The sequence below is a fragment of the Phaenicophaeus curvirostris genome, chromosome 1 (assembly GCF_032191515.1).
Source record: "Phaenicophaeus curvirostris isolate KB17595 chromosome 1, BPBGC_Pcur_1.0, whole genome shotgun sequence".
NCBI lineage: Eukaryota > Metazoa > Chordata > Aves > Cuculiformes > Cuculidae > Phaenicophaeus > Phaenicophaeus curvirostris.
In genome coordinates this window covers 1,692,789-1,719,544 of record NC_091392.1, presented here as the reverse complement: position 1 = coordinate 1,719,544, position 26,756 = coordinate 1,692,789, and the positions used below count along the sequence as shown (strand labels likewise).

Here is a 26,756-nt window from a genome sequence, read left to right as displayed (position 1 = left end):
ATTTTATCTCAGATTGCATGGAACCTGAACGGGCAGTTTGGGATTTGCTGTTGCGTCAGTAACTGATATCCAGTTCAAAGGATTCCTGATGTTGCATCGTAGAATCATAGAATAGTTTGGGTTGGAAGGGGCCTTAAAGATCATCCAGTTCCCACCCCCTGCAAAGGGCAGGGACATCTCCCAGTAGATCAGGCTCCTCAAGGCTCCATCCAACCTGGCCTTGAACACCTCCAGGGATGGGGCAGCCATGACTTCCCTGGGCAACCTGGGCCAGGGCCTCACCACCCTCATGGTGAAGAAATTCTTCATTATGTATAGACTAATTCTGCCCCTCTACAGATTATACCCATTGCCCCTTGTCCTATCACCACAAGCCTTTGTGAACAGTCCCTCCCCAGCTTTCTTGTAGCCCCTTCAGGTACTGGAAGGTCATTGTAAGATCTCCTTGGAGCCTTCTCTTCTCCAGGCTGAGCAAGCCCAACTCTCTCAGCATGTCCTCCTATGGGAGGTGCTCCAACCCTCTGATCATCCTTGTAGCCTCCTCTGCACCCGACCCAACAGCTCCATCTCCTCTGAGGATTCCAGAACTGGACACAATCTCCAGATGAGGTCTCACAAGAGAGGAATAGAGGGGCAGAATCCCCTCCCTCACCCTGCTGGCCACGCTGCTTTTGATGCAGCCCAGGACACAGTTGTTCTTCTGGGCTGCGAGTGCACATCGCCAGCTCATGTCGAGCTTCTCAGCATTTCCTTACTTTGTGTAAGTTCATCAAAAGGTTTATTCAGGTACTTGGACCTCTTATGACCAAGATAGGGGGAAAAAGAATGGTTTAGCATCATACAACAATGAAACCAACTGAAATGTAAATTTAGACTGAATGTCTTTACAAATTTTCTTAATAACATTTCAGAATATTTTAGTTTTTGCTGTCAGTTCATTTTTTTGAGGAGACAGTTTCAGAAAGTGTTATTATCATCATTAAAAAGGAGCAGTTGATGTTATGCACTTTCACCGACATGTCTTCTAGTTCCTTTCAGTGATATTTTAGAAGACATCTGATAACAAAAGGACACAAGAAAGCCTTGGGAATGTGAGAGTTGTAGGTTTCTAAATCAATCCATAGAGCTTTTTAGGTTTTATTGTTTTTATTACACACTTTCAGCCTAGGTAAGACAGTCCTTGTAACCAATTAACTTGTGAGTTAGAATGAATTAAATTTTCTGAAATGGTTTGCCTTTTTTTTTCTTTTTTAATCCAAATGACTGTCATTTACAAAAAGATACTTCATTTTACCGTAAGTGTTTTTCTGTCTAAGGGGAACGCTTAATTGCAGCTGCAAATCACCTCAAATGCTTTCAAAGAGGGATGAAACAAGTTTAAAATTGTGCATTTTTAGAAAATGTAGATTCTGGATTAAGGATAACATGCAGATTCCTGTTTTCTTTCCCATCTGCTCTTTCAAGAACTCCATCCTGGCCAGATATCTCATCAAAGTGTCCTTCAGAGCAGGGACACCCCCTACGAGCTTTTTGGGCAATTCCCTAGGTGATCTACTGCACCTTGAAGCCTGAGTTCAGTTTTGGGCCCCTCACTACTAGAAGGACATGGAGGGGCTGGAGCTCATCTAGAGAAGGACAATGGAAGTGGTGGAGGGTCTGGAACACGAGGGGTTGTGGGAGCAGGTGAGGGAACTGGGGTGGTTTAATCTGGAGAAGAGGAGGCTGAGAGGAGACCTTCTTGCTCTCTACAACTACCTGAAAGGAGGGTTTAGTGAGGTGGGTGCTGGTGTCTTCTCCCAAGTAACAAAGGATAGGATGAAAGGAAATGGCCTCAAGCTGTGCCAGGGGAGGTTTAGATTGGAAATTCCTTTAAGCAAAGAGTGGTAAAACATTGGAAGAGGCTGCCCAGGGCAGTGATGAGGTCCGCATCCCAGGAGACGTTCAAAAACATGTAAACATGGCACTTTGGGACTTGATTTAGTAGGCATGGTGGGGTTGGGCTGATGGTTGGACTGGCTTAGAGGTCTTTTCCAAGCTTAATGATTCTGTGTGATGCTGTGACCATTACCTGAAATCTGGTGGTGCACCTTGCTCTGCATTTTCATTCAGGGAAAGCGTTTTTGCCTTCTTCAGGGCTGACACGTACAGCGATGATGTTAAATAAGTGGAATTGCTCAATGTCAGGGGAATTTTCTGTCCTGAATATGCCACACGGCTCATTCTCTCCCATTTATGAGGTGCTGAGGGACATGGTTTAGTGTTTGACAGGAATGGTTGGACTTGATGATCCGGTGGGTCTCTTCCAACCTGGTGATTCTATGGTTCTATGATTCTATGATTCTATGATTCTATGATTTAGAGAACACAACCCGCGACATGTTATCCTATAGAGGTTTTCCTTCATTTTATTTTGTGCCGGTGAGAGATGGTTTTTAAATGCAGTTGTTGATACTGTGGCAGAAACCCTACTAAATTACAGCCGAATGGCTCTTCTTCGAGTAGAATAACCAGAGCAAATGGGAAGTGAATCAAAGCTGTTCCTTCAAGGCTTTCTTTATGGCCCCTTTTTACAGTGAGCTATAGCACAAATTTGCCTCCTTGGAGAGTAAAAAGAAAATAGTAGAGTATAAAAGGCCTCGGTGACAGCGCTGTTCACCATCGCAATATTTTTTGGTTGTTTTTTTTAATGTTCATTTGGATTTCCAAACATGCAGCTATGCCAAAAGCCATTTGAAGAAGCAGCCCTGAAGCGTGTGTCCAGCCCGACGTTCTCCGGTGCTTCGCTTTATTCAAGAGTTTTCTCCACTTTGATTTTTACACGTTTTACATCAACGTGTCGCTGACCAAAATGTGATTTCTCATCATGCACGCTGGTTCACACACAGACATAAACGTTGATCTCGGCGATAGCCGTGGGTCAAATTGCTTTTTTGACATCTTAATCGTTGCATGGGCAGTCATTCCAGTACTGAAAGGGGCTCCAGGATAGCCAGGAGGGCACTCTTGATCAGGGAGTGCGGGGATAGGGCGAAGGAGAATGGTTTGAAGTTGAAAGAAGGGAGATTGAGATGAGATCTTAGGAAGAAATGTTTTCCTGTGAGGGTGGAGAGGCCCTGACCCAGGTTGCCCAGAGAACTCATGGCTGCCCCATCCCTGGAGGTGTTCATGGCCAGGTTGGATGGAGCTTGGAGCAACCTGATCCAGTGGGAGGTGTCCCTGCCCGTTGCAGTGGGGTTGGAACTGGATGATCTTTGAGATCCATTCCAACTCCATGGTTCTGTGAGTGAAACAGGAAAATTTTTGGACGTATTCATAAAATCTTTATTTTTTTTTTAGATGCTGTTACACATTTTTATCTTTGTAAAGACTGAAATATGTTTGAATACATTAAGCAGCAGTAATTGAAATTTAAATAAATAAATAGCACAGTGTGTGACTGTGAATGCGTGTGTATGCATCTGCCAAGCAGAAAATACAGAATATCTGCTAGGTCTTTAATGCCACCCAATTACTTCCCATTTCAAAAAATCTGTTTAGATTTTTTTGTAATTTGGCTGATCCTTCATTGCCAACAGGGGCTATATATTTATTTTGAGGAAAATGTGTCTAAAATACTCGATCTTTCTGCAAATGAGAAGAATAAATACGTTGTACGTGTTGGGAAATTCTGGTGACCTTTTGATTGGCTGGGAATTTGCATTTTCCCGTTTCTCAGTAAGAAGAACTGTTGTGCAGAGGGTGTGTTTTTTGCTATTTCTTAAAAATACACTGAAATTTGGCTTTGTTGTGCACCCTTGAAGTAGTGCAATTGTCACAGCCTTGTAAGAACCTTCCAGTTTGTAGCAGATGAAGTTCCTGATGGGTGTGATTCTGCTCATAGCTAACCACAACCAAGCTACTCAGCTCTCGTGAGACCTCACCTGGAGTCCCGTGTCCAGCTCTGGGTCCCTCAGTACTGGAAGGACATGAAACTCTTGGAGCGAGTCTGGAGGAGACCACAAAGATGATCTGAGGGCTGGTGAACCTCACTTAAGAGGACAGCCTGAGAGAGTTGGAGTTACATTATTATGGTTGGACTCGATCATGTGGTGGGTCTTTTCCAACCTGGTGATTCTATGATTCTACTATTCTATTCAGTCTACAGAAGAGAAGGGTCCAAGCAGACCTTACAGGAAAGATGGGGACAGACTTTTTAGCAAGGTCTGTCGTGACAGGACAAGGAGCAATGGTTTTAAACTAAGGGAGAGGAGATTTAGACTGGATATGAGGAAGAATTTCTTCACAATGAGGGTGGTGAAACCTGGAACAGGTTGCTTAGGGAGGTAGTGGAGGCCCCTTCCCTGGAAACATTCAAGGTCAGGTTGGATGGGGCTCTGAGCAACAGATCAAGTTTAAGATCTTCTGCAGGGGGATTGAACTAGGTGACCTGTAAATGTGTTTTCCAACCCAAAGCATTCTGTGATTCTAAGGGCAGTGACCATGCAAGAGGCAAGGTCCCTGAGCCAAGGACCCTCTTGCATGATATCTTGGGCTCCCATACCTGCTCGGCTCCAGATGCCTGGAAGAGGATATATCCTGATCTAAGTGCCAGGAAGAGAGGAGAACCATAGGGTGAAAAAGTGAGATTGGGAACCAAGGGCAGTAGGAGAACTGGTGGCCAAATTCTCAGAAGTAGGAGTCATATGAAGGCATTGAGTGCACCCTTAGCAAGTTTGCGGACAATACAAAGCTGGGTGGCAGTGTGGATCTGCTGGAGGGTCAGGAGGCTCTGCAAAGGGATCTGAACAGGCTGGACCGCTGGGCTAAGTCCAACAGCATGAGGTTTAACAAGGCCAAGTGCCGGGTCCTGCACTTGGGGCACAACAACCCTGGGCAGTGCTACAGACTAGGAGAAGTCTGTCTAGAAAGCTGCCTGGAGGAGAGGGACCTGGGGGTGTTGGTTGACAGCGACTGAACAGGAGCCAGCAGTGGCCCAGGTGGCCAAGAAGGCCAAGGGCATCTTGGCTTGGATCAGAAACGGCGTGACCAGCAGGTCCAGGGAGGTTCTTCTCCCTCTGGACTCGGCACTGGGGAGACCGCTCCTCGAATACTGTGTTCAGTTCTGGGCCCCTCCCCACAAGAAGGATGTTGAGGCTCTGGAGCGAGTCCATAGAAGAGCAACAAAGCTGGTGAGCGGGCTGGAGAACAGGCCTTATGAGGAACGGCTGAGAGAGCTGGGGGTGTTTAGCCTGGAGAAGAGGAGGCTGAGGGGAGACCTCATTGCTCTCTCCAACTCCCTGAGAGGAGGTTGTGGAGAGGAGGGAGCTGGGCTCTTCTCCCAAGTGACAGGGGACAGGACGAGAGGGAATGGCCTCAAGCTCCGCCAGGGGAGGTTTAGGCTGGACATTAGGAAAAAATTTTTTACAGAAAAGGTCATTGGTCCCTGTCCGAGGCTGCCCAGGGAGGTGGTTGAGTCACCTTCCCTGGAGGTGTTTAAGGCACGGGTGGATGAGGTGCTGAGGGACATGGTTTAGTGTTTGATAGGAATGGTTGGACTTGATGATCCAGTGGGTCTTTTCCAACCTGGTCATACTATGATTCTATGATAGGAAGAAATGCGAAGGCAGAAAGAATGAATCTTGGCAGTGGTGCTGACTGCCTCCTGGGACTTCATGGCAAAAGTATCTCACTTGCGTCTCAGTGATTCACACAGGTGACTGGTGGCTGTTGTGGGCGTTGCTCCAATCAAGGGGCAGAGCGCTGCAAAGTCTCAGCACTGTGACATTTGATGTCTGAACACTGACTGTCTTGTTCCTAGGACAAGACAAGGATCTGCTGATGAGAGCAATTCTGTGCCATTGTGTAATTAAAAATCGTACCGCAATGGCAGGCCAAATTAAGGTGACATGAGTGACGCTAATCCTTGCCTTTCGAAACATGTCACTGTTTGACTTTGCATCCTTAATTCTCTTAAGAAATAGATAAAAATAATGTTTTCTCTTAGATTAGTCTGATTTTAATGGCATTGTGAATAATCCTTCCATTAGAGAACACGTAGAGTACATCACTGTTGCTATTTAGAGTGCTGGAAGGATCCTTGGTGCACACCTGCCATTCATCTATACCTGGAGCTTGGTGAAGTTTGCTCCTGCACCCTTGTCCCATGCTCTGTGGGGATTTACTCTTGATGGGATGAAGGATGGAGCTGCACTGGGGCTGCCTTGGGTTCTCCATTTCCAGACCAGATGTGGAACTTGCCCTGACTGGTGAAGACATCTATGAGGTCATCCTTGAACCATAGCAGGTCATGACGAATGAAATGGAAATGACCACAAGTTGCACCAGGGCAGGTTCATATTAGATATCAGGAAACATTTCTTCATCAGAAGTGTTCTCAGGCTCTGGCAGAGGCTGCCCAGGGAGGTGGTGGAGTCTCCATCCCTGGAGGTGTTTAAAAGATGGGGGAATGAGGTCCTCAGGGATCTGGTTTACTAGATGACAGGTATGGTTGGACTCAATGATCTCAAAGGTCTTTTCCAACCCTATGATTCTATGAAATGTGATCCCAGTCATCCTTCTTTTCAGCTGTGCTAAGTGATGATGTACTTGCACCATTGGAGTATCACATTCCTAAACTCTTAGGGCTGTTCCCTACTCTAAGAGATCCTCTGATGTCCATACTACATTTTTCTTTACCTTTTCTCTACTTCCATTTCCTTTGGTACAAATCCTTTGATTGATGAAGACTTCAGAAATGGTCTGGTTTTCATTACCATTATCATTCAATCAAGCTATCCTTGAACATTCAAACTTAAGGTCTCTCATCCATATCCCCTAGTCCTCCCCGCCATACGGAGTTTCATTCTTATTAACTTTTTCCTGATACTGAGTTTAAATCTGCTTTCCTAAGCTCTTGACCATTTGTTCTTTATCACGAGTGTTGCTGAGCACTCGTAAAATCCCTTCTTGCTGAGTCATCACTATCTAGCAGCTTTCTCGTAATCTCTGATTACTTTGTGACTTGTGTCAAGTAAAACAGGGATAAGGATTTTTGATCCTTACCAATATTAAGCGAACACTGTTGTCTGGGTTATGCCAAGTAATTAAAGCCTGTTAGAACACGTCAACCACCAGGAGTCAGTTCTTTAATAAAGTTAAAGTTTGCTAGAGATTAAAACGCGGATCTTTAGGAGAGATCTGAAATGGTGATTAATACCAGGTACTGCGAATCCAAAATTCTTGATTACACCTTTCACTAGCACCGACCTTTCCTACAGACTCGCACAAACAATTTAGTCTCTGCTATAGGAAACACTTAGAAACCCCATCAAGCTATTGTGGGATGAGGAGTTGCTGCAGGTCAGCAGATCTGAGCTCTGAGAGTTTGATGCTCATTTGTACGTGGCTGTTCTGCCTCTAAAAGATTTTTTCTGTTTCTGTTGGTTTAGCCATGGAGAAGAGAAGGCTCCAAGGAGACCTTTTAGTGACCTTCCAGTATCTGAAGGGGGTGCAAGAAAGATCGGGAGGGACTGTTTGCAAAGGCTTGTGGTGATAGGACAAGAGGCAATGGGTTTAAACCAGAAAAGGGTAGATTTAGATTAGACATAAGGAGGAATTTCTTCACCGTGAGAGTGCTGAGGCCCTGGCACAGGTTGCCCAGGGAAGTTGTGGCTGCCCCATCCCTGGAGGTGTTCAAGGCCAGGTTGGATGGGCCTTGGGCAGCCTGATCTAGTGGGAGGTGTCCCTGCCCATGGCAGGTGGGTTGGAACTGGATGACCTTTAAGGTCCCCACCAACCCAAACTATTCTGTAAGTCTTTGATTTTTAAGCACATGCTTGATTTATGAAGTGTTTATGAGTTTCTCCTTTCACTTCATTGAAAGCTGCTTGTTTCAAATCCAAGCTACTCCTTTCCCATCTGAAAGAGGTGGAGTGGAACTGGCTGCAGGTATTATAAGAGTTAAATAATATTTTCTGTGAGTTCTCTACAAGTAGATCTGAACAGGCTAGATCAGTGGGCTGAGACACAATGAGGCCAAATGCTGAGTCCTGCACTTGGGACACAACAACCCCGTGCAGCTCCAGGCTTGGGGAAGAGCGGCTGGAAAGCTGCCTGGCAGAGAAGGAACTGGGGATGTTGGTTGACAGCAGCTGAAAAATGAACCAGCAATGAACCAGATGGCCAAGAAGGCCAACAGCTTCTTGGCCTGTATCAGAAACAGCGTGGCCAGCAGGTCCAGGGAAGTGATTGTGCCACTGGACTTGGCACTGGTGAGACCACACCTCGAATCCTGGGTTCAATTCTGGGCCCTTCACTCCAAGAAGGACATTGAGGGGCTGGAGCGTGTCCAGCAAAGAGCAATGAAGCTGCTGAAGGGGCTGGAGATCAGGTGTTATGAGGAGTGACTGAGGTACCTGGGGATGTTTAGCCTGGAGAAAAGGAGGCTGAGGGGAGACCTTATCACTGTCTGCAAATCCCTGAAAGGAGGTTGTAGTGAGCTGGATGCCAATCTCTTCTCCCAAGCGATAGGTGACAGGACAAGAGGGAATGGCCTCAAGTTGTGCCAGGGGAGGTTCAGATTGGACATTAGGAAAAATTCCTTCATGGAAAGGATTGTCAAGCTCTGGCAGAGGCTGCCCAGGGCGGTGGTGGAGTCTCCATTCTTGGAGTTGTTTAAAAGACGGGGAGATGAAGTGCTTAGGGATCTGGTTTAGCAGTGGTTGGGCTTGATGTTCTCAAAGGTCTTTTCCAACCTACGGATCCTACGATCCTATGCATCAAAAGTGCTGTGCAAGTGACCTTTTGAAAAAAAAGAGTTGTGAATTTATTGGCAGATGTGATCAGATACAGCAAGTTAGTTTAATATGGTCCCATCAACCTTGACAGCATTCCCTGAAGGACATCAGTGGTTGTCACTCAAAGCTGGTGGCATTAGGTGTATTATTTCAGAGATAAGCTCAGTGTTGGTCTCTCTGCTCTCTTCCCGGATGACTCTGCTGTTTCCCTGTTTGATAAAGCCAATTCAAACTATCGATTTGTGAAAGTCAGGAACTAAAACCTCCGTCCTTTGCACTTCTCTCCTTGCAGCATCTCTCTTCAGAGAGGCAATCATCAAACTGAACTGTGAATGGATCCCCTCGCAGAAGGAATAGGTGCGTCAGCCCAAATGTGTCACTCTAGACTGATGGAGACGACACTGTGAAGGCTTTAGAGAGCAAATTGTTTAGATTTGAAAGAAACTGCACATCTAGAGTTGACAGGAGTTCCTCAGTCAGTCCTCTGAAGGAAAGCTGCCTCCTCTGGAGAGCTGAATGCAGAGGCAGAGAATTACAGACAATTAAGCAGACCTCGTTGAAGTCTTTGGGAAAATAGTTAGTGATAAAGCATGTCATAGAATCATAGAATTGTTTGGAAGGGAAAGACCTTTGAGATAATCAAGTCCAGTCGTACCTGTCCTCTACTAAACCATATCCCTGTGTACCTCATCTCCCCGTCTTTTAAACACCTCCAGGGATGGAGACTCAACCACCTCCTCAGGCAGCATCTGCCAGGGCCTGAGAACCCTTTCAGTGAAGGCATTTTTCCCATTGTCTAATCTAAACCTCCCCTACTGCTTATCCCTTGGGAGAAGAGACCAACACCCACCTTGCTACAACCTTCTTTCAGGAAGTTGTAGACAGTGATAAGATCTCCCCTCAGTCTCCTTTTCTCTAGGCTGAACAACCCCAGTTCCCTCAGCTGTGTGTCATAAGACTTGTTCTCCAGCCCCCTCACCAGCTTTGTTGCTCTCTCTGGATGCGCTCCAACCCCTCAATGTCCTTCTTGGAGTGAGGGGCCCAAAACTGAACCTCACATTCAAGGTGCAGCCTCACCAGTGCTGAGTCCAGGGGCACAATCACTTCCCTGGTCCTGCTGGCCACTCTGTTTCTGATACTTGAATAAATGGAAGCTGTGCTGGAACTGTTAGAGATGTCTCATGTGAAAAAAGTCTTTCCTAGTGAAGAAGAGATGGGTTTCCTGCACCACATGGTGTTGTTAAGTATATTGGAAGATCCAAGATCAAAAATTTGCTTCTGTTACTGTGATGTAAAACAAAGGTTAAAAACAATCCCAGCCTCTCCAGGAGTGAGATTGAAATGTGAAAGATAGTGAGGTACCTGCATGCATTGATGAAGAGGGCTGTAAAACCACCATGCACGTTCCTGCCTTTTGGACAGTGTGGAATCGTTGAATGGTTTGGGTTGGAAGGGATCTTAAAGATCATCCAGTTCCATCCCCCCTACGATGAGCAGGGACACCTCCCACTGGTCCTGGCAGCCCAAGGCCCCATCCAACCTGGCCTTGAACACCTCCAGGGAGGAGGCAGGATGTCTTGATCCGTTGTGATGCTCAATTCCTAATTATTTTGATATGTACAGTTTTGAAAGGAAGACTCATCTCTTTGTCTTGGAAATGAGAAGGTAATTTCTAAAGAAACTCCTCTACGTTAAGCAGATGGCACCATCAAGAGAAAGATATTTTGCAGAAGGGGATGGCAAACATTTTGTGTTAAAATATTACCAGAGTTGGCATGTCATTCGACATAAACAGGAATGGGACCTGAGGAAGAAACAATAACACATAATAAAAATAGAGCGTAATACAACCATACATAATGCATTATGGTATCAGCAAAATACATATGCATTGTTTTGTCAGTGATGGCTCTAGACTTCGAACATATGGCTTTAAATTGGAGGGGAGAGGATTTAGACTAGACATGAGGAAGAGTTTCTTTGCTATGAGGGTGATGAGGCACTGGAACAGGTTGCCCAGGGAAGCTGTGGCTGCCCCATCCCTGGAGGTGTTCAAGGCCGTGTTGGATGGGACCTTGGGCAGCCTCATCCAGTGGGAGGTGTCCCTGCCCATGGCAGAGGGTGGAACTGGATAGTCTTTAAGGTCCCTTCCAACCCAAACCATTCCAAGATTCTATGATTCTACATATACAGTATTGTTCACTTTAGAGGTGAGGAATCCTCCTGTGGGAATTGAGTGGCTGACAATAGAAGAAAGTTTACCTTTACAAAGGGATTTCTGGCATCCTGATTTTTAATGGGTGTTCTACTTTTGAGAGGCTATCTTTCCAGCATGTCTCAAATAGAGCAGTTAGTGATTTATGGACAAATAAACACAAATCATAGCCAGGTTGTGGATTTTCATAGAATCATAGAATGGGTTGGGTTGGAAAGGACCTTAAAGATCATCCAGTTCCAACCCCTCTGCCATGGGCAGGGACGTCTTCCTCTAGCTGCTCAAAGCCCCATCCAACCTGGCCTTGAACACCTCCAGGAATTGGGCAGCCAGTACTTCTCTGCACAACCTGTGTCAATGCCTCGCAGGAAAAAATATCTTCGTAACTTCTGATCTGCCCTCTTTCAGATTAAAATTTCACCAATTCCCCCATTTCTTTTTTCTTTTCCAGCGCTGAGTCTTTGTCTCAACAGTAGTTGGCATTTTATGGTTTGTTTTTTTTTCTTTGGAGACGTTGTTAACCATTTCTACTCTTCATGCCTCCTGTTACCCCAGTCTATGGTCATTCTGCCATCGCGGGTGCTTGGCTCGGAGCTGGAAGAATGGCAAAGGCAATGCTAACACATTATAAGTAACTATGTGGTTTAACTACATTGCATTCTTCCTCTTCTGTTTTCCAGATTCATCCAGGAGATAGAGCACGCCATGGAGCTTGGCCCGACGAAGCAGTGTCCACTCCGTGAGTTCCTCACCATGTACATCAAGAATATCTTCCTCAATCAAGTCCTGGCTGAGATCAATAAAGAAATTGAGGGCGTCACGAAGGCATCTGATCCATTGAAAATATTGGCGAATGCAGATACCATGAAGATCCTAGGTGTGCAGAGGCCTCTTCTGCAGGTAGGAGCATGGTGAACATCTCTTTCTGTGCACGTATAGTCATGACCTGCCTACGTATCCAATGATGACCAGCTTGACTGGGTCCAGAGGAGGCCACAAAGATGATCAGGGGACTGGAGCACCTCCCATGCAAGGAAGGGCTGAGAGGGTTGGGGTTGTTCAGCCTGGAGAAGAGAAGGCTCTGGGGAGACCTCAGAGAACCTTTCCAGTACTGAAAGGTGCTCCAGGAAAGCTGTGGAGGAGCCCTTTATCAGGGAGTACAGGGACAGGACAAGGGGTACAGTTTTAAGTTAAAAGAGGGGAGATTTAGATGAGGTCTTAGGGGAAAAAATGTTTTGTTGTTAGGGTAGTGAGGCCCTGCCCCAGGTTGCCCGGGGACGTCGTGGCTGCCCTGTCCCTGGAGGTGTTCAAGGCCAGGTTGGATGGGGCTTTGAGCAACCTGGTCCAGTGGGAGGTGGATCTGGATGGACTTTAAAGTCCCTTCCAACCCAAACCATCCCATGTTTCTATGACCCACAGAATTTGTCTCAATATTGAGTACGCAGTTGTGATTTATTCCAGTTGCTATCATATTTCCTCTTCCAGTTGCTGTATGCAGATAGGGAGAGATACATACGTTAATCACTCGTTATGTTTTGATTGTGCAAGAGGATCCATCTCTCTTGCTAAATACATCGAGCTAACAGCATCTTTTCATCTTGCTGGACACATGTTGTTATTAAAGCCATCACAACATATTTTTACCAGTTTTCTTAATTTCCTACTATGGAATCAATAACATAGAACCACAGAATCTCCAGGTTGGAAGAGACCCACTGGATCATAGAGTCCAATCATTCCTATCAAACACTAAACCATGTCCCTCAGCGCCTCGTCCACCTGTGCCACATGTCCACCCGTGACTTCCCCCTAGAAGTTCTGGGGACACTTGGAAATCGTAGAGACATGTCACCAGGCTAAATGCATGTGCCAAATCAGCAGGAGGAGCAAAGATGAGGTCTGCTGCCTCCCAAGTGCAGCGTGTTGGTGATTGATGTGTTGCTCTTGCAGCGAGGCAGCTCTGCTGCTTCCTCAGCCAGATAAGAGAGATTGGAGAGGTTCAGCTTTGAAGTTCGAGTGTTTATATGAGAAGCTTCTTTCGAGCTCTAATGTGGAGGAGCAATAATAGCAACAAGGACAGTTCTCATTCCAGCTACTAACGGAACAGTTTGGAAGCCCCCAAAAAACTTCTGAGTTAGGGGGCTGAACGGAGTGAACCGACTGTCAGCTCCGACTCTTGCTGTGATTTGGGTCAAGCTCTTTTAATCCTTTTAAATTATTCCCTCTTATCTCTAAAATGGTCTCCTCAGGGGTGAATAATATTGGCAATGTTCTTAGGAAGTAGCACGCATCTCCCAAGGATTATATGGCTGTTTTCTATCTTAGTTTATATCTGTAAAATACATATATAATACAGTGATATATAATGATAGTAAAAACTGTTATTACTGTTATTTTTTGGTGGGGGGTTGCATGTATTCATGCTCACTAACACTGTGCCTGTCTCGTTGCCGTGGGTGTGGGATGGTTCTTACCAGGAAAAACAAAATTAGATTCCAACGGAGAGTTTTCAGAAGTCCCTTAGGAGAGAAAAAGTTTCTTCGCATGGTTTTGAAAATTTCTATGAGTTTTTGGATGTTTTGATCATGCTGGTCAAAATGATATTTTGGAGCAGCGCGGCATCCCTGAATTATTTCATTCCCAAGGTACAGGTTTAACAACCTTCTCATAAACTCAATTATCAAAACCGGTAAGTGGAGGAGTCCAACACGTTGTAAATAATTACAAGATAAACATTGATTTAGCATACGCAGCGTAGGAAGAGAAGAAAGCATCGCCCCAGGAGCAGGTTATGCCTGGATATCTCATGTTCAGCCCTCTCCTGAGCTGAAAAAGGATTTGATGGTATTTGTCTTCTTTTTCCAATCATGTCTGAGAGGTAATAGTGAAAATGCAGCATGAACAGTCATGAAACAAGAGTGGAGTGTGGAGAAGCCCTCCTAGTGCCAAAAGGGGCTCCAGGAAAGCTGGGAAAGGGGCTTTTATCAGGGAGTGCAGGGATACAACATATGAGAGGGGGTTTAAGTTGAAAGAGTGGGAGATTTAGATGAAATATTAGGAAGAAATGTTTTCCCGTGAGGGTGGTGAGGCCCTGGCACAGGTTGCCCCATCCCTGGAGGTGTTCAAGGCCAGGTTGGATGGGGCTCAAGCAACCTAATTCAGTGTCCCCATGACACGTGGTTGGAACTGGATGATCTTTAAGGTCTTTAAGATCTTTCCAACCCAAACCCTTCTAAGATTCTATGCAAACAACTCACCATGCAAGTTCCTAAGAAAAAAGAAGTATGACAAAGCTGAGCCAGGTGTAGAAATCTTCCAAGTCTTGATTTTCAGAGCAGGGTTGAAATAAATAAACTTTAGGGCAGATCGTTGCTTCCATAACAGGGAAATCATCTAAAGGTGGAAAGTGAGTTACAATAGAAAGCAAAATTGTATTTATTCACAGCCTGAGTCCATGGAAGATGTTATTTGAAGTTCCTTTCAAGAGATCTCAAAGTAGATAGGTATATTCTGTGTTGTATTTTGTATTGTTTGCCTTTCTTTTGTTTCTTCTTATGAGAATTAAACCTAGTGAGAACTGAAACTCCATCTGCGCGGGCGTCCGACCTTATTGAGAGCTGAAAATCCTTTATGGCAATATTAACGCTCAAGCTTTGGAGCAGGACCATGGAGGTTGTTAACCTTACAAATTTGTTTTGGAGCCTTAATGCGATAATGTATTTTTGTGGATTATGGCTTCTTTTATAGCCCAAAAAAATGCGTTCTATAATATCGATATATTTTCTTAAAGTTCATTTGAGGTTGAAGAGTCAGTTCGGCTTGGAATTTTCTCATCCAGTTCCTGTAATTTGTTTCTCATGATGGATGGAAATCATTTTGAACTGGAATTATTCTTGGTCAAAACGTACACGGTCAAAAGGGCTGCCTGTTCCCGACATTATAGACGGGTAATTTTGTGAAAGAGAAGAAAAATTGCTGCCTCTTTGAACCAAGTCATCCAAATAGCTCCCTAAAATAATTTTATTGATTTTACATTAAAAGAAAAAAAAAAAAAGGCCATTTCTGCATTGACAGTGCTAGAGCCTGAAATTTTTGCCCTCGTCACCTCCTGGCTATGATGAAAATATGTGTCGCGTCTCTCTCGTGGCCTTGTGCCTTTCGTGGAGGGGGTTTGATGGTTCAACCATCCCACTCCTTCCTATCCTGAAGATCTCTCTGAAGCTTCTGCAGCAGGAGCGGACGCTGTGATTTGAACACGACTCAAGGATTTATCAGTTCCCACTTGCACAGGCTGATAATAGCTGCTTTTTGATAGCTATCAGCACATGTTTGAACTGAATTAGCTTATAGATAAGAGGTTTTCTAGCATCGTGTCCTCAGAGATGAATCATCCATTTCCGTAAAGATTATGCCTTAAAAAAAAATATTGTCGCTAACCTTTATAAATGTTGCATTTGACTGGGAGCGTGGTCTTGGTTTCCATTCTTCTGCCCTTAAATGTAAAATATTGTAAGTCCTTTTCCTTTTCAGGGTGAGTGAATAACTACCAAAACTAATTTGTCTCCAGATTATTCTGCGTTAAACCCCAGGCTGTAATTGTTTAAATCAATACTGAATTAGGCTACAAGCAGCTTGACAGCTTCTTATAGACTGTTCTTGTACGGTTCGTGTTGAGGTGATAAATCTTTTCAGCTAGGTGGTCACTATTAAAATTGGCCTTAGAAATCATAGAGTCATAGAATCATAGAATAGTTTGGTTTGGAAGGGACCTTAAAGATCATCCAGTTCCAACCCCGCTGCCATGGGCAGGGACACCTCTCACAGGTTCGGGTTGCTCAAACCTGGCCTTGAACACCTCCAGGGATGGGGCAGACACAATGTTCCTGGACAACCTGTTCCAGTGCCCCCACAGTGAAGAAATTTCCTCCTTACGTCTAGTCTAAATCTGCCCCTCTCCAGTTTATACCCATTGCCCTTCATCCGATCACTGAAACCTTTATGAACAGTCTCTCCCCACCTTTCTTGTTGACCCCCTTCAGGTCCTAGAATATAGAATGGTTTGGGTTGGAAGGGATCTTAAAGACCATCCACTTTCAACCTCCTTGCCAGCTGTTGCCCTGTCTCCATCCAACAAAAACTTGGAAGTTGCTTTGATCTTTCCACTCTACAGCAGCAGAGTTGGGGTTTTCCTTCAAAGCATCAATGTAGCTTTTGATTCGTAGATGATCATAGAATCTTAGGATGGTTGGGGTTGGAAGGGACCTTAAAGATCATCCTGTCCAACCCCTCTGCCATGGGCAGGGACACCTCCCACTGGAGCAGGCTGCTCGGGGCTCCATCCATCCAGGTCTTGAACACTTCTCTCGAGGGGGCATTCACAACTTCCCAGGGCAACCTCTGCCTGTGCCTCACCACTCTCATCCTGAAGCATTTCTTCTTAATGTCTAGGGCACGATAGTTTTCTGTCCAAGCTCCACTAGCTGAAAATCCAACTAAAAACTCCTTAAAAAGTCAGAGGATGCAGCTGTTTACTGGATAATGACTTGCTGGAGCTAATTATCCCTTATCCAATGCAAGAAGTCACTCACTTGTGACTTTCCAAGGAGGCATCACTGGTAGCTTTGGCATGTTTTCTTCCCATCCAATTAGTGGTTATTAAGAAGAAGGATGGTCACAGCGAGTGGTGTTTAAATGGCTCACCGGTAGTGATGGGTGCATGCTTTGATAGCGAGTAGATGTTATTATTTATTAGTGTAAACAAATTAGTTGCTTTTCCAGGCTGGCTTCCAACGATCAAAATCCATTTAAGGAGCAGACGTGGCTGATCAATTGGGGTTTCCCATTCAAGGGCAAGTGTGAGTTTTGAAGCAGCATCTGTAGTTCTAGTCCTCATATTTCAATTTTTTTTTTTTTTTTGCACTGATATCATGTCTGAACCAGTATGAAGTGCTCCGCAGATGTTTTCATCCCATGTGGTGTATCTGTTTCCCTTGCACAGCTGAAATGCCGAGAGGTTAAAACCCACCGGCTCCGCGGCTGAATTTCCAGCTGAATCTCTTTTTTCAGTTGGAAATGAAAAACAAAATTATCTCTCGGTGGGAGTCTGACTCTCCCTATTGCTTTCAATATTTCTTTAGATAATTTTTCCTCTGAGGGGAACATTTAGTGTGGTTACTGCCTTTTGTGGGAGCTTTTACAAGGCTCCCATCTAAGTCATCTGCAGATGTGTGAGTTCTCCACCGAGGCTGATCGTGGAGCTCTAAGTTATATAAAAGCAATTGCTAGCTTTAGGCAAACAGTTATGGCAGCGCTTCCATTTATTTTAAAAATCAAGTTTAACATGCACATTCAGTAAAGCCTCGGTAGGAGACAGCTTTAAGTTGCATATGGATGTATTGAAGCAACATGCCTTGCAGGCAGAATTATTTTCTTCCTCTCCAAAGCTGGAAATGCAAAGTCAGGTTTCACAGACCATCCTACAATGTGACTTACGTATGACCTGAAGGGAACAGTCACACATTTGAGGTCTTTCTCATTAATCCCTGCAGTCGTTGGGTTTCTCTTCCATAAGTAGGTACAATCTTGCATTAAAATCGGCCAGAATCCATATAATCCTTCTCAGTTCAGTGCGGAATCCAGGTTAATTTTCTCCATCTCTCATGACTTGAGGCTCAACACCAAGCTGGTCTTGGCCGTGTGGTTTCTATCCAGCCGTGTGAGAACTTCTCACCTATTTAAACAAACTTTTAGAGAGCTGGTAAAGTCTTTTCCCAAGTGACAAGCAATAGGATGAAAGGAAGTGGCCTCAAGCTGTACCAGGGGAAGTTTAGATTGGATATTAGGAAACATTTCTTTACCTAAAAAATGGTGAAGCATAGGAAGAGGCTGCCCAGGGAAGTGGTGGAGTCTCCATCCCTGGAGGTGTTCAAAAAGTGTGTAGCCACGGCAATTTGGGGTGTGGTTTAGTAGGCACAGTGGTGTTGGGTTGACGGTTGGACTTGATCATCTCAGAGGTCTTTTCCAACCTTAATGATTCTGTGATTCTACAGCTCCTCTCCGTGAAAGATGCTCAATTACAACTTAGCACCACAGAGAAATGTGAAATCCTAAGTCTCCGTTGAAAGCCATGAGAGTTGGGCACAAAATATCTTTGATCATGGTCCCACCTGAGACCACCAAATTATTGTGTTCACCTCAACAAGAATATATCATATGACAGCAATTGTTAGCCCGTACCAATCCAGGTTGGATTTGAAGTTCATAAATGATGGGTTATTGTTATTTACAGCTCTTTAATAACCATGTTTTATTTTTTTTAATATTCACATACCCGGTATCATAGAATTGTTTTGATGTTAGTTGGAAGGGACCTCTGGAGGTTGGTCCCATCTGCCTGAAACTCTAGCCCGGAACGAAAGTCATTCGAACACCAGATCAGGTCACTTGTGGCTTTGTCTCAAAGAGTCTTAAAAAATTCCAGAGGCAAAGATCCTCTGGACAACAGTTCTGGATTGTTCTTCTGAAAAGCTTTTTCCTAGCCACGGTTTTTGGCTGCTGTCCTTTATCATGTCACATGTATGATAAGATAAAGAGGACCCACAGGAAAGCTGGGGAAGAGCTCTTTATCAGGGAGCTCAGGGATAGGACGAGGGGGAATGGTTTTAAGCTGAAAGACGGAAGATTGAGATGAGATCTTAGGAAGAAATATTTTCCTGTGAGGGTGGTGAGGCCCTGGCAGAGGTTGCCCAGAGAAGATGTCCCTGGAGGTGTTCAAGACCAGGATGGATGGAACCTTTGAGGAACCTGTTCCAGTGGGAGGTGTCCCTGCCCATGGCAGGGGGGTTGGAATTGGATAATCTTTAAGGTCTTCTCCAACCCTAATGATTCTGTGGTTCATTCTATTGGTCTCTATATAGAACTGACCAAGAGTCTTCGTTTAAGTCACGTATTATTTTTATTGGAGAAATGTGAGTGCAGCTCTTGCCTCTGTGTGAGGCACGTTATGTGTGAAGCAGAATAACTCATCCAGTGGTGACATTATGGCCTTCACACCTCTACCTCTGGCCATATCTTGTTATGGCTGATCTCTAATTAATATTAGTCTGGTATTATTAAATCTACCTCCCTGTTTCACACTCCTGGGGTCAGCCTGGCTACAATGGTCCTGACAGTGCTAGAGATGAAAGTGTTCGTGGAGGGCTCGTGTCAATGGGTGTAATCAAAAGATGTTCTGGGCAAAGCAGACTAGTTAATAGATCACTTCTGTATTTCTTAGCAATTACATTGTGCTTTTGATTAGTGAATCTTAGGTGGTTTTTACGTTAATTTAATTGGTAAAACTTGCTATTCAAAGATTACCTTTCTAACACAACTTTATCTCTGTATCTGCCTTTGTAGAGCATCAGCCAACATCATTCATAGGGTCCAAGAGCTGGTACTTTGGGGTGAATTCATGTCCTTATCTCTTCTTGCTCAGGGTTGGGTCTGCTGGGTCATTTTAGAGCCGGAAAGCTCTGTTTCTAACCTTAAAATGTGAGTTTGAGCAAAAGCGATAACCATCATTCTTAATGTCATTGACAACCAGTAGCTTCAGGTTGGAAAAGCACAACCTCCTGAGCTGCTGGTGCTGAGAAACCTGACTGGAATGGGGTCAAACCTTGTGTTTCCATGGTGGGTTGGAGGGTGCAGACTGGCTGCTGTCTCTTTTGATCTTCCTGCTGCAAGACTTTTTGGTGGACAAGCCGAAGAGAAGTAATGACTTCTGACACATCTGCTGACGGGGACTGAACTGCGTTAGCACTCTGTCAATCCCATCTTTTAAGAGCTGCCTTTTTCGAGACCTGTTTGACTTTAGCAGCTATCAAAGGCATCGTCAGTGTTTGCTTTGCAAGGGAAGAGCAGCAGGCAGTCGAGGGAGAGGCAGGTAGCTTCATGGCCAACGTGGGGATCAGCTGCTCTAAGGGAGCAGAAGGAGCATTAAGCCCCTCAGGTCACTCTAGGAGCTGGAATGGGTGCGAGGAGAGGTCAGCTTTGCCTCTCTGCGTTTTCTGTCTCTCTCTGTATTTTCTGATCATTAGTCCCATAAGTGGGACTTGAGCCAAAGAGGAAAGAAAAATGTACTCCGATTCTTGCACTCTGGAGATGGCCTGGCAGGAAAAAAAAAAAGTGGGGGGGGGAAGAGAGAAATAGCAAATAGCTGTCACTGTCTGCTTAGCCTTGAAGATTGACATCTAACTAGCAGGTCCTGTCTGTGTCATTGCAATTCCCAGTGCAGCTTTTGAATTAATTCTGTCTCCATAGATGCAGTATCTATTGAGCTGCCAGGGCTTTTATCCCTTTTTCTTTTGCTCCTGAATTAAAATGGGGTTTTAGGGCGATGGGAGAAACTACATGCGTAGTCGGCTTCATTCTTTCCCATTCTCTTTGAGAGGATCTTGTTTTGAAATCCTGCAGTCATCATGCACGCAAGGATTTCTAGCTTGGCCAGAAGTCAGTGAGAGTGAACGACAATTCACACAGCGAGTCTGTGGGAGCGTGGAGCTGGGAACACCTCCAGGATGCTGAGCCCGGCAGCTCCCGCTGGTGTTGGTGAGATGCAGCGGGGCACCAAAATCTCAAAGAATGGTTTGGGATGGAAGGGATCTTAAAGATCATCTAGTTCCACCCCTCCTGCCATGGGCAGGGGCACCTCCCACTTGGTCAGGCTGCTCAAGGTCCCATCCAACCCGACCTTGAACACCTCCAGGGATGGGGCAGACACAGCTTCCCTGGGCAACCTGTGCCAGGGCCTCAGCACTCTCACAGTGAAGAAATTCTTCCTTATGTCTAGTCTGAATCTGCCCCTCTCCAGTTTATACCCATTGCTCCTCATCCAATCACTATAAGCCTTTGTGAACAGTCCCTCCCCAGCTTCCTTGTAGCTACTAGGGGAAGATTGGCTAGAAAGCTGCCTGGAGGAGAAGGACCTGGGGGTGTTCGTTGGCAGCTGACCAAACATGAGCCAGCAGTGGCCCAGATGGCCAAGAAGGCCAATAGCATCTTGGCTTGGATCAGACACGGCGTGGCCAGCAGGTCCAGGGAGGTTCTTCTCCCTCTGGACTCGGCACTGGTGAGACCGCTCCTCGAATCCTGGGGTCAGTTCTGGGCCCCTCACCACAAGAAGGATGTTGAGGCTCTGGAGCGAGTCCAGAGAAGAGCAACAAAGCTGGTGAAAGGGCTGGAGAACAGGCCTTATGAGGAACAGCTGAGAGAGCTGGGGGTGTTTAGCCTGGAGAAGAGGAGGCTGAGAGGTGACCTCATTGCTCTCTACAACTACCTGAAAGGACGTTGTAGAGAGGAGGGTGCTGGCCTCTTCTCCCAAGGGACAGGGGACAGGACGAGAGGGAATGGCCTCAAGCTCCACCAGGGGAGGTTCAGGCTGAACATTAGGAAAAGATTTTTCACAGAAAGGGTCATTGGGCACTGTTAGAGGCTGCCCAGGGAGGGTATTGAGTCCCCTTCCCTGGAGGGGTTTAAGGGACAGGTGGACGAGGTGCTGAGGGACATGGTTTAGTATTTGATAGGAATAGATGGACTCGATGATCCTGGAGGACTTTTCCAACCTAGTGATTCTGTGATACTGTGTTGTCTAATCTAAATCATCCCTCCTCTAGTTCAGAGCCATTTCCACTCGTCCTATCGCTGTGTGTGCTTGTATCTTGCTTGATTTACTCTTTTCAATCAATTCCTGTCATGGCATTTAGCATCCCTCCCTCACCTTGGACTGTCGCACTTCATCTCATAATTGCCAGACTCCTAAAACCACTAAAACTGCCCTGTAAGTTGTTTTTTTTTCTTCTTGCAAGTCTCTTTTTCTTCAAATTTGGGAGTAAACCACATTTGTCTACCACAGCCTTGGTCACAGGCCTTGATTGATTATTTTAATTACCCAGACAGCCTCCTCCAGCAGCAGTATTGTGCTCGTAAATCCTCATTTTGCCTCACATGGCTGAGCCCACATGGCTGGTATCAGAAACAGCCCCTCTTATCTTTCTGACCAGAGGAAAAGCCATTTCGCTTGGCCACCCTCCTGCTTATTTAAACCTAAAGCTGCACATTTCTCATTTGCAACCTCGTGAAGTGGTAGGAGAGCACGGCCCTGGGATGCACAGCTGGGCTCTTCTCCCAAGTGACAGGGGACAGGACGAGAGGGAATGGCCTCAAGCTCCACCAGGGGAGGGTCAGGCTGGACATTAGGAAAAAATTTTTCACAGAAAGGGTCATTGGTCTCTGGCAGAGGCTGCCCAGGGAGGGGGTTGAGTCACCTTCCCTGGGTGGGGACGGGTGGACAAGGTGCTGAGGGACACGGTTTAGTGATTGATGGGAATGGTTGGACTTGATGATCGGGTGAGTCTCTTCCAACCTGGTGATTCTGCGATTCTGTGAGTTGTTTTTGTGATGAGTGACCATTGCTGCAGTGTCCAGAGGGCTCTCAGCATTCACTGTGAGTCCTCTACAGAGGCAAAGTCTGATGAGCTGCACTTAAAGGAGATCTGTATCGCTCCATCACCACCAGCCCTCCAGGAGTTCCTTTCATAACTCTCTTTTCACGAGAAAAGTTTAATTACTTGCTTTTTTGAAGCACAGCAGTGGTAGAGTTTGGAGTCTTGAGCTTTCTTTGACTCTGCACCCATTAGCTGAAGGTTGTGTTTCTCCATCTCAACAGCACATATTTTTTATATCATCCTTCTGTTTGGTTCGCTTTGTGAATCCACAGATCCATGAATGCATCGGGGGAGCCTTAGATCGGATATTACAAAAAGATCTTTACTGCAAGAGCAATGAAGCATTGGAAGAGGCTGCCCAGGGCAGTGGTGGAGTCTCCATCCCTGGAGGGGTTCAGAAAAAGTGTAGATGTGGTTTAGGAAGCACAGTAGGGTTGTGTGGATGGTTGAACTGGATGATCTCAGAGGTCTTTTCCAACCTTAACAACTCTGTGATAAACCCAAATGGTGTCTGTAACATAGTCTCATGCAACGCTCTTCAGAGATGGCTACAACAGAAGAAACTTTGCTATGTTCTTCCCAGCCTCATTGAAAGTCACTTTTTTTTTTTTTCCTTATGTCCTTTGCATTTGAAGCCCGGGCCCATTTCATTTCGGAAGAATAACTCTAATTTCTGGTTTTTGAAATGTTTTCCTAATCAGAAGGGCTGTGTGAGAAGAGCCATCGCATCTTAAATAATTGATGGCTACTTTATTGAGTTGTCAGCACTAATTCATCCTCCTTTTGAAGTGCTCGGATGTTCAAAAGAGTAATCCTCCTACAACGTGCTCATTTTTTGAAGGAAAGTTCATTTTTATAATTACTTTTTTTTTTTTTTCCGCTGCAGAATGTAATTGTAGCTGTGTGGTGAAGGGTGGGGGGTGAAGTACCTTCTAGCTCACACGTGCTCTAAAATGCCTTTATTAGCAATTTTGCTGCTAATTTCTCTGTCTCCCTCCTTGTGCAGAGCTTTAATTATACCTGTTTTAAAAGTGCGTTTTGAAATATGACACCTAATTCTCATCGAGAACAAAAGAGAGATTAATCTGTTATTAAAAGGAAAGGTAAAGCTGCTCTGTTTTTTGTGTCGGGGCTGCCCCTCCTCGACAAGGAGCATTTAGTGGGAGGATTGCAGGGAAGTTGCTGTGATTCAGAAGGGATTTGTCAACAGGAGAATTAAAAACACATGAAGAGGTGGTGTGATCAGAGGATGCCTTCTTCCAAGGTGGGTTTCATAGAATCATTAAGGCTGGAAATACCTCTGAGATCATCAAGTCCAACTATCAACACACCACCCTGCCTCCTAAACCGTGTCCTGAAGTGCCACGTCTACACATTTTTTCAACACTTTCAGGGATGGGAACTCCATCACTTCCCTGGGCAGCCTCTTCCACTGCTTCATCACTCTTTCCATAAGGAATATTTTCCTGATATTCAATCAAAACCTCCTCTGGAGCAACCTGAGGCCATTTCTTCTTGTCCTATCACCTGTTCCTCAGGAGAAGAGACCAACACTTACCTCGCTACAACCTCCTTTCGATTAGTTGTAGAGGGCAATGAGGTCTCACCTCAGCCTCCTCTTCTCCAGGCTATCCAGCCCCAATTTCCACTCCTGCCTTCTGCTGGTAGAAAGGAAGGTTCTTTCTAGAGTGTGTAAACTTTGCTAGCAATTTAAAGGTTAACAGCGCTCTAAATTACATCAGAAACAATTGAGAGAAGGCAGTAAATTAAAAGTTCCCCCTGTGCTACTAATCTCTAAACAGACATATTCCCTTTCAAATAAATAACAGAATAATTATGCTGACATGCACACAAAGCTGTCAGAATGGTAATTTTTTATTTTCTTTTTAATTTTTTTTTTGCAAATTATCTGCTTTTGAGCTGTGATTTTTACTTCTGTGAACTTCACCATGTAGAGGGTAAATGCTTTTGCGTTTCCCTTTCCATGCGTGGAGTTGTTGGGTGGTACCAGGTTCTGCACCCCCAGTTCTGGTCATCATGGGCGTGATGCTGGGGAATTTAAGCCATTGAGATGAGTTCTTTAATTAAAATATTCGGGGACGCTGTGTATCTGTAAACTGTGAAAATAGAGGAAAATGATACAACTTTACAGCAGAGCCCTGCCCCCAGGCTGTATTCTGTTTTAATTAATTAGGTGCTGATTATTGCTGCTGGAAAAGGTAAAGATGAGAGAGAATTGACATTGAATTTGTGAAGATGGTATCCTAGATTTCAATCTTGGCTGACCTTGAAGTCAATGGAGTTACACCAGCTTTCTTCCAATGCGAGTGAGATGAGATCTGTCCCGTTAGATCCAAATAATGTCGCTAGTCGAGTCTTTTTGAACAGTGAAGGACAGAAAATGATATGGTCGTTCAGCTGCACCCGACTCCTGTGTGCATGAAAAGCATCAGCCTCAATAACCTCGTGAGTTGCATGCAATTAAATGAAAAACAAGGTTGAAAATGAAGCAAACCAAACATTCAAGCATCCAAGGAAGCTCCAAGCCACTTCTCGTGGAAGGCACTGAGATCTCTCTGCCTAACTGTAGTTATTTCTCATTTGAAGGTGGTGTCAGAACCTGATTAAAGGGCAGATTGGTGACAGGGTGGACGCGCTTCATCAGTCATTAGAAAGGTGAATTTTCTTGCTTTTGCTGGTAGAGGAGTTTATACCACAACAGAGTTATGGATGTTGGGTAGGTTCCTCAGATTGTTAACAAAAGGGCTATCGAAGAGCGACCAGTAGCCCATGGCTTCCTAATCAGCAGTGCACCCTGCAGAGCAGTGGACCACACTATGTTTAAGAAGCGTCCCTCCTCAAACCCACATCAAGTGCTTCTGGCCATGATTATGCTTGTTAGCCCTTCCTATGGACCATCTGCCAGTGACCAGGTGAGGGCCTGGCCCAGGTTGCCCAGGGAAGCTGTGGCTGCCCTATCTCTGGAGGTGTTCAAGGCCAGGTTAGATGAGGCTTTGAGCAACCTGATAGAGCAGGAGGTGTCCTTCCCTATGGCAGGAGGGTTGGAACTGGATGATCTCTAAGGTTCCTTCCAACCCAAACCATTCTATGATTCTCTGATGATGCTTTTTAGCCCTTCCTATGAACCATCTGCCAATAACCGGTGAGAGGGACAAGAAATGGGACTTAAAGCAATCGTTGCACCTCAAAGGAAAACCTTTAGTCTGAACTAGCCAAAAAATGACTAAGAGAGGAGCTGATGCTCCGAAAATACGAACCTGTTGTTAGATCCATAACAAATGGACCCCTCCCCACAAGAAGGATTTTGAGGCTCTGGAATGAGTCCAGAGAAGAGCAACGAAGCTCGTGAGGGGGCTGGAGAAGAGGCCTTATGAGGAACAGCTGAGAGAGCTGGGGTTGTTTAGGCTGGAGAAGAGGAGGCTGAGGGGAGACCTCATTGCTCTCTACAACTACCTGATGCTGGGCTCTTCTCCCAAGTGACAGGGGACAGGACGAGAGGAAATGACCTCAAGCTCCGCCAGGGGAGGTTCAGGCTGAACATTAGGAAAAAAATTTTCACAGAAAGGATCATTGGGCACTGGAACAGCCTGCCAAGGAGGGGGTTGAGTCGCCTTCCCCAGAGGTGTTTAAGGGATGGGTGGACGAGGTGCTGAGGGACATGGGTTAGTATTTGATAGGGATGGGTGGACGAGGTGCTGAGGGACATGGGTTAGTATTTGATAGGAATGGTTGGACTCGATGATCCGGTGGGTCTCTTCCAACCTGGTGATTCTATGATTCTATGATTCTGTGACTAAGGCAAGCAGGATCTACCTACCCACTGTTGAGTGTAAACCTACAAGTAGCTGGAGGGTGTCAAGGTTTACTTGGTTTTTTAGGTTCTTAAAAATAATTTGGCAACACTTGCATGCTTTGTCAAGCCAACAAAACCTCATTTAATTGAAATGAGTTGCCTGTGTGTATATAAATGTGTATTGAAGCTTCTGTATCGCAGTCTCAAACCAATAATATGGGCTGAGTATCTCTTGATTGTATTAGGCATTCCATTTCACAGCTGGGATGAAGAGCAGCCAGAAAAGCTGCTTTCCATAAAGTTAAATTTCAAGTGAGAGTCCTCCTGCTAATTTTTAGGTTAATACTTCTCCAGGACTATAGCACTGGAGGTAGAAAGAGCTGGTTGAAGTTTTGAAAAGGAGAGAAAGCCAGATCTTGATTTGACAGTGAGCTAGTAGTTTAGTATTTGATAGGAATGGTTGGACTCGA

The 26,756-nt window shown here is 45.2% G+C and overlaps 1 protein-coding gene across 1 annotated transcript in view; it reads left to right on the top strand.

Annotated features, from left to right (window-relative positions):
- EXOC4 (exocyst complex component 4) overlaps positions 1–26,756 on the top strand; it is a 428,233-nt gene that overhangs the window by 286,189 nt on the left and 115,288 nt on the right. Inside the window, exon 11 of the mRNA XM_069861081.1 lies at positions 11,670–11,889. Coding sequence (XP_069717182.1) covers positions 11,670–11,889 — 220 coding nt within the window. The remainder of the gene's footprint in view (positions 1–11,669; positions 11,890–26,756) is intronic.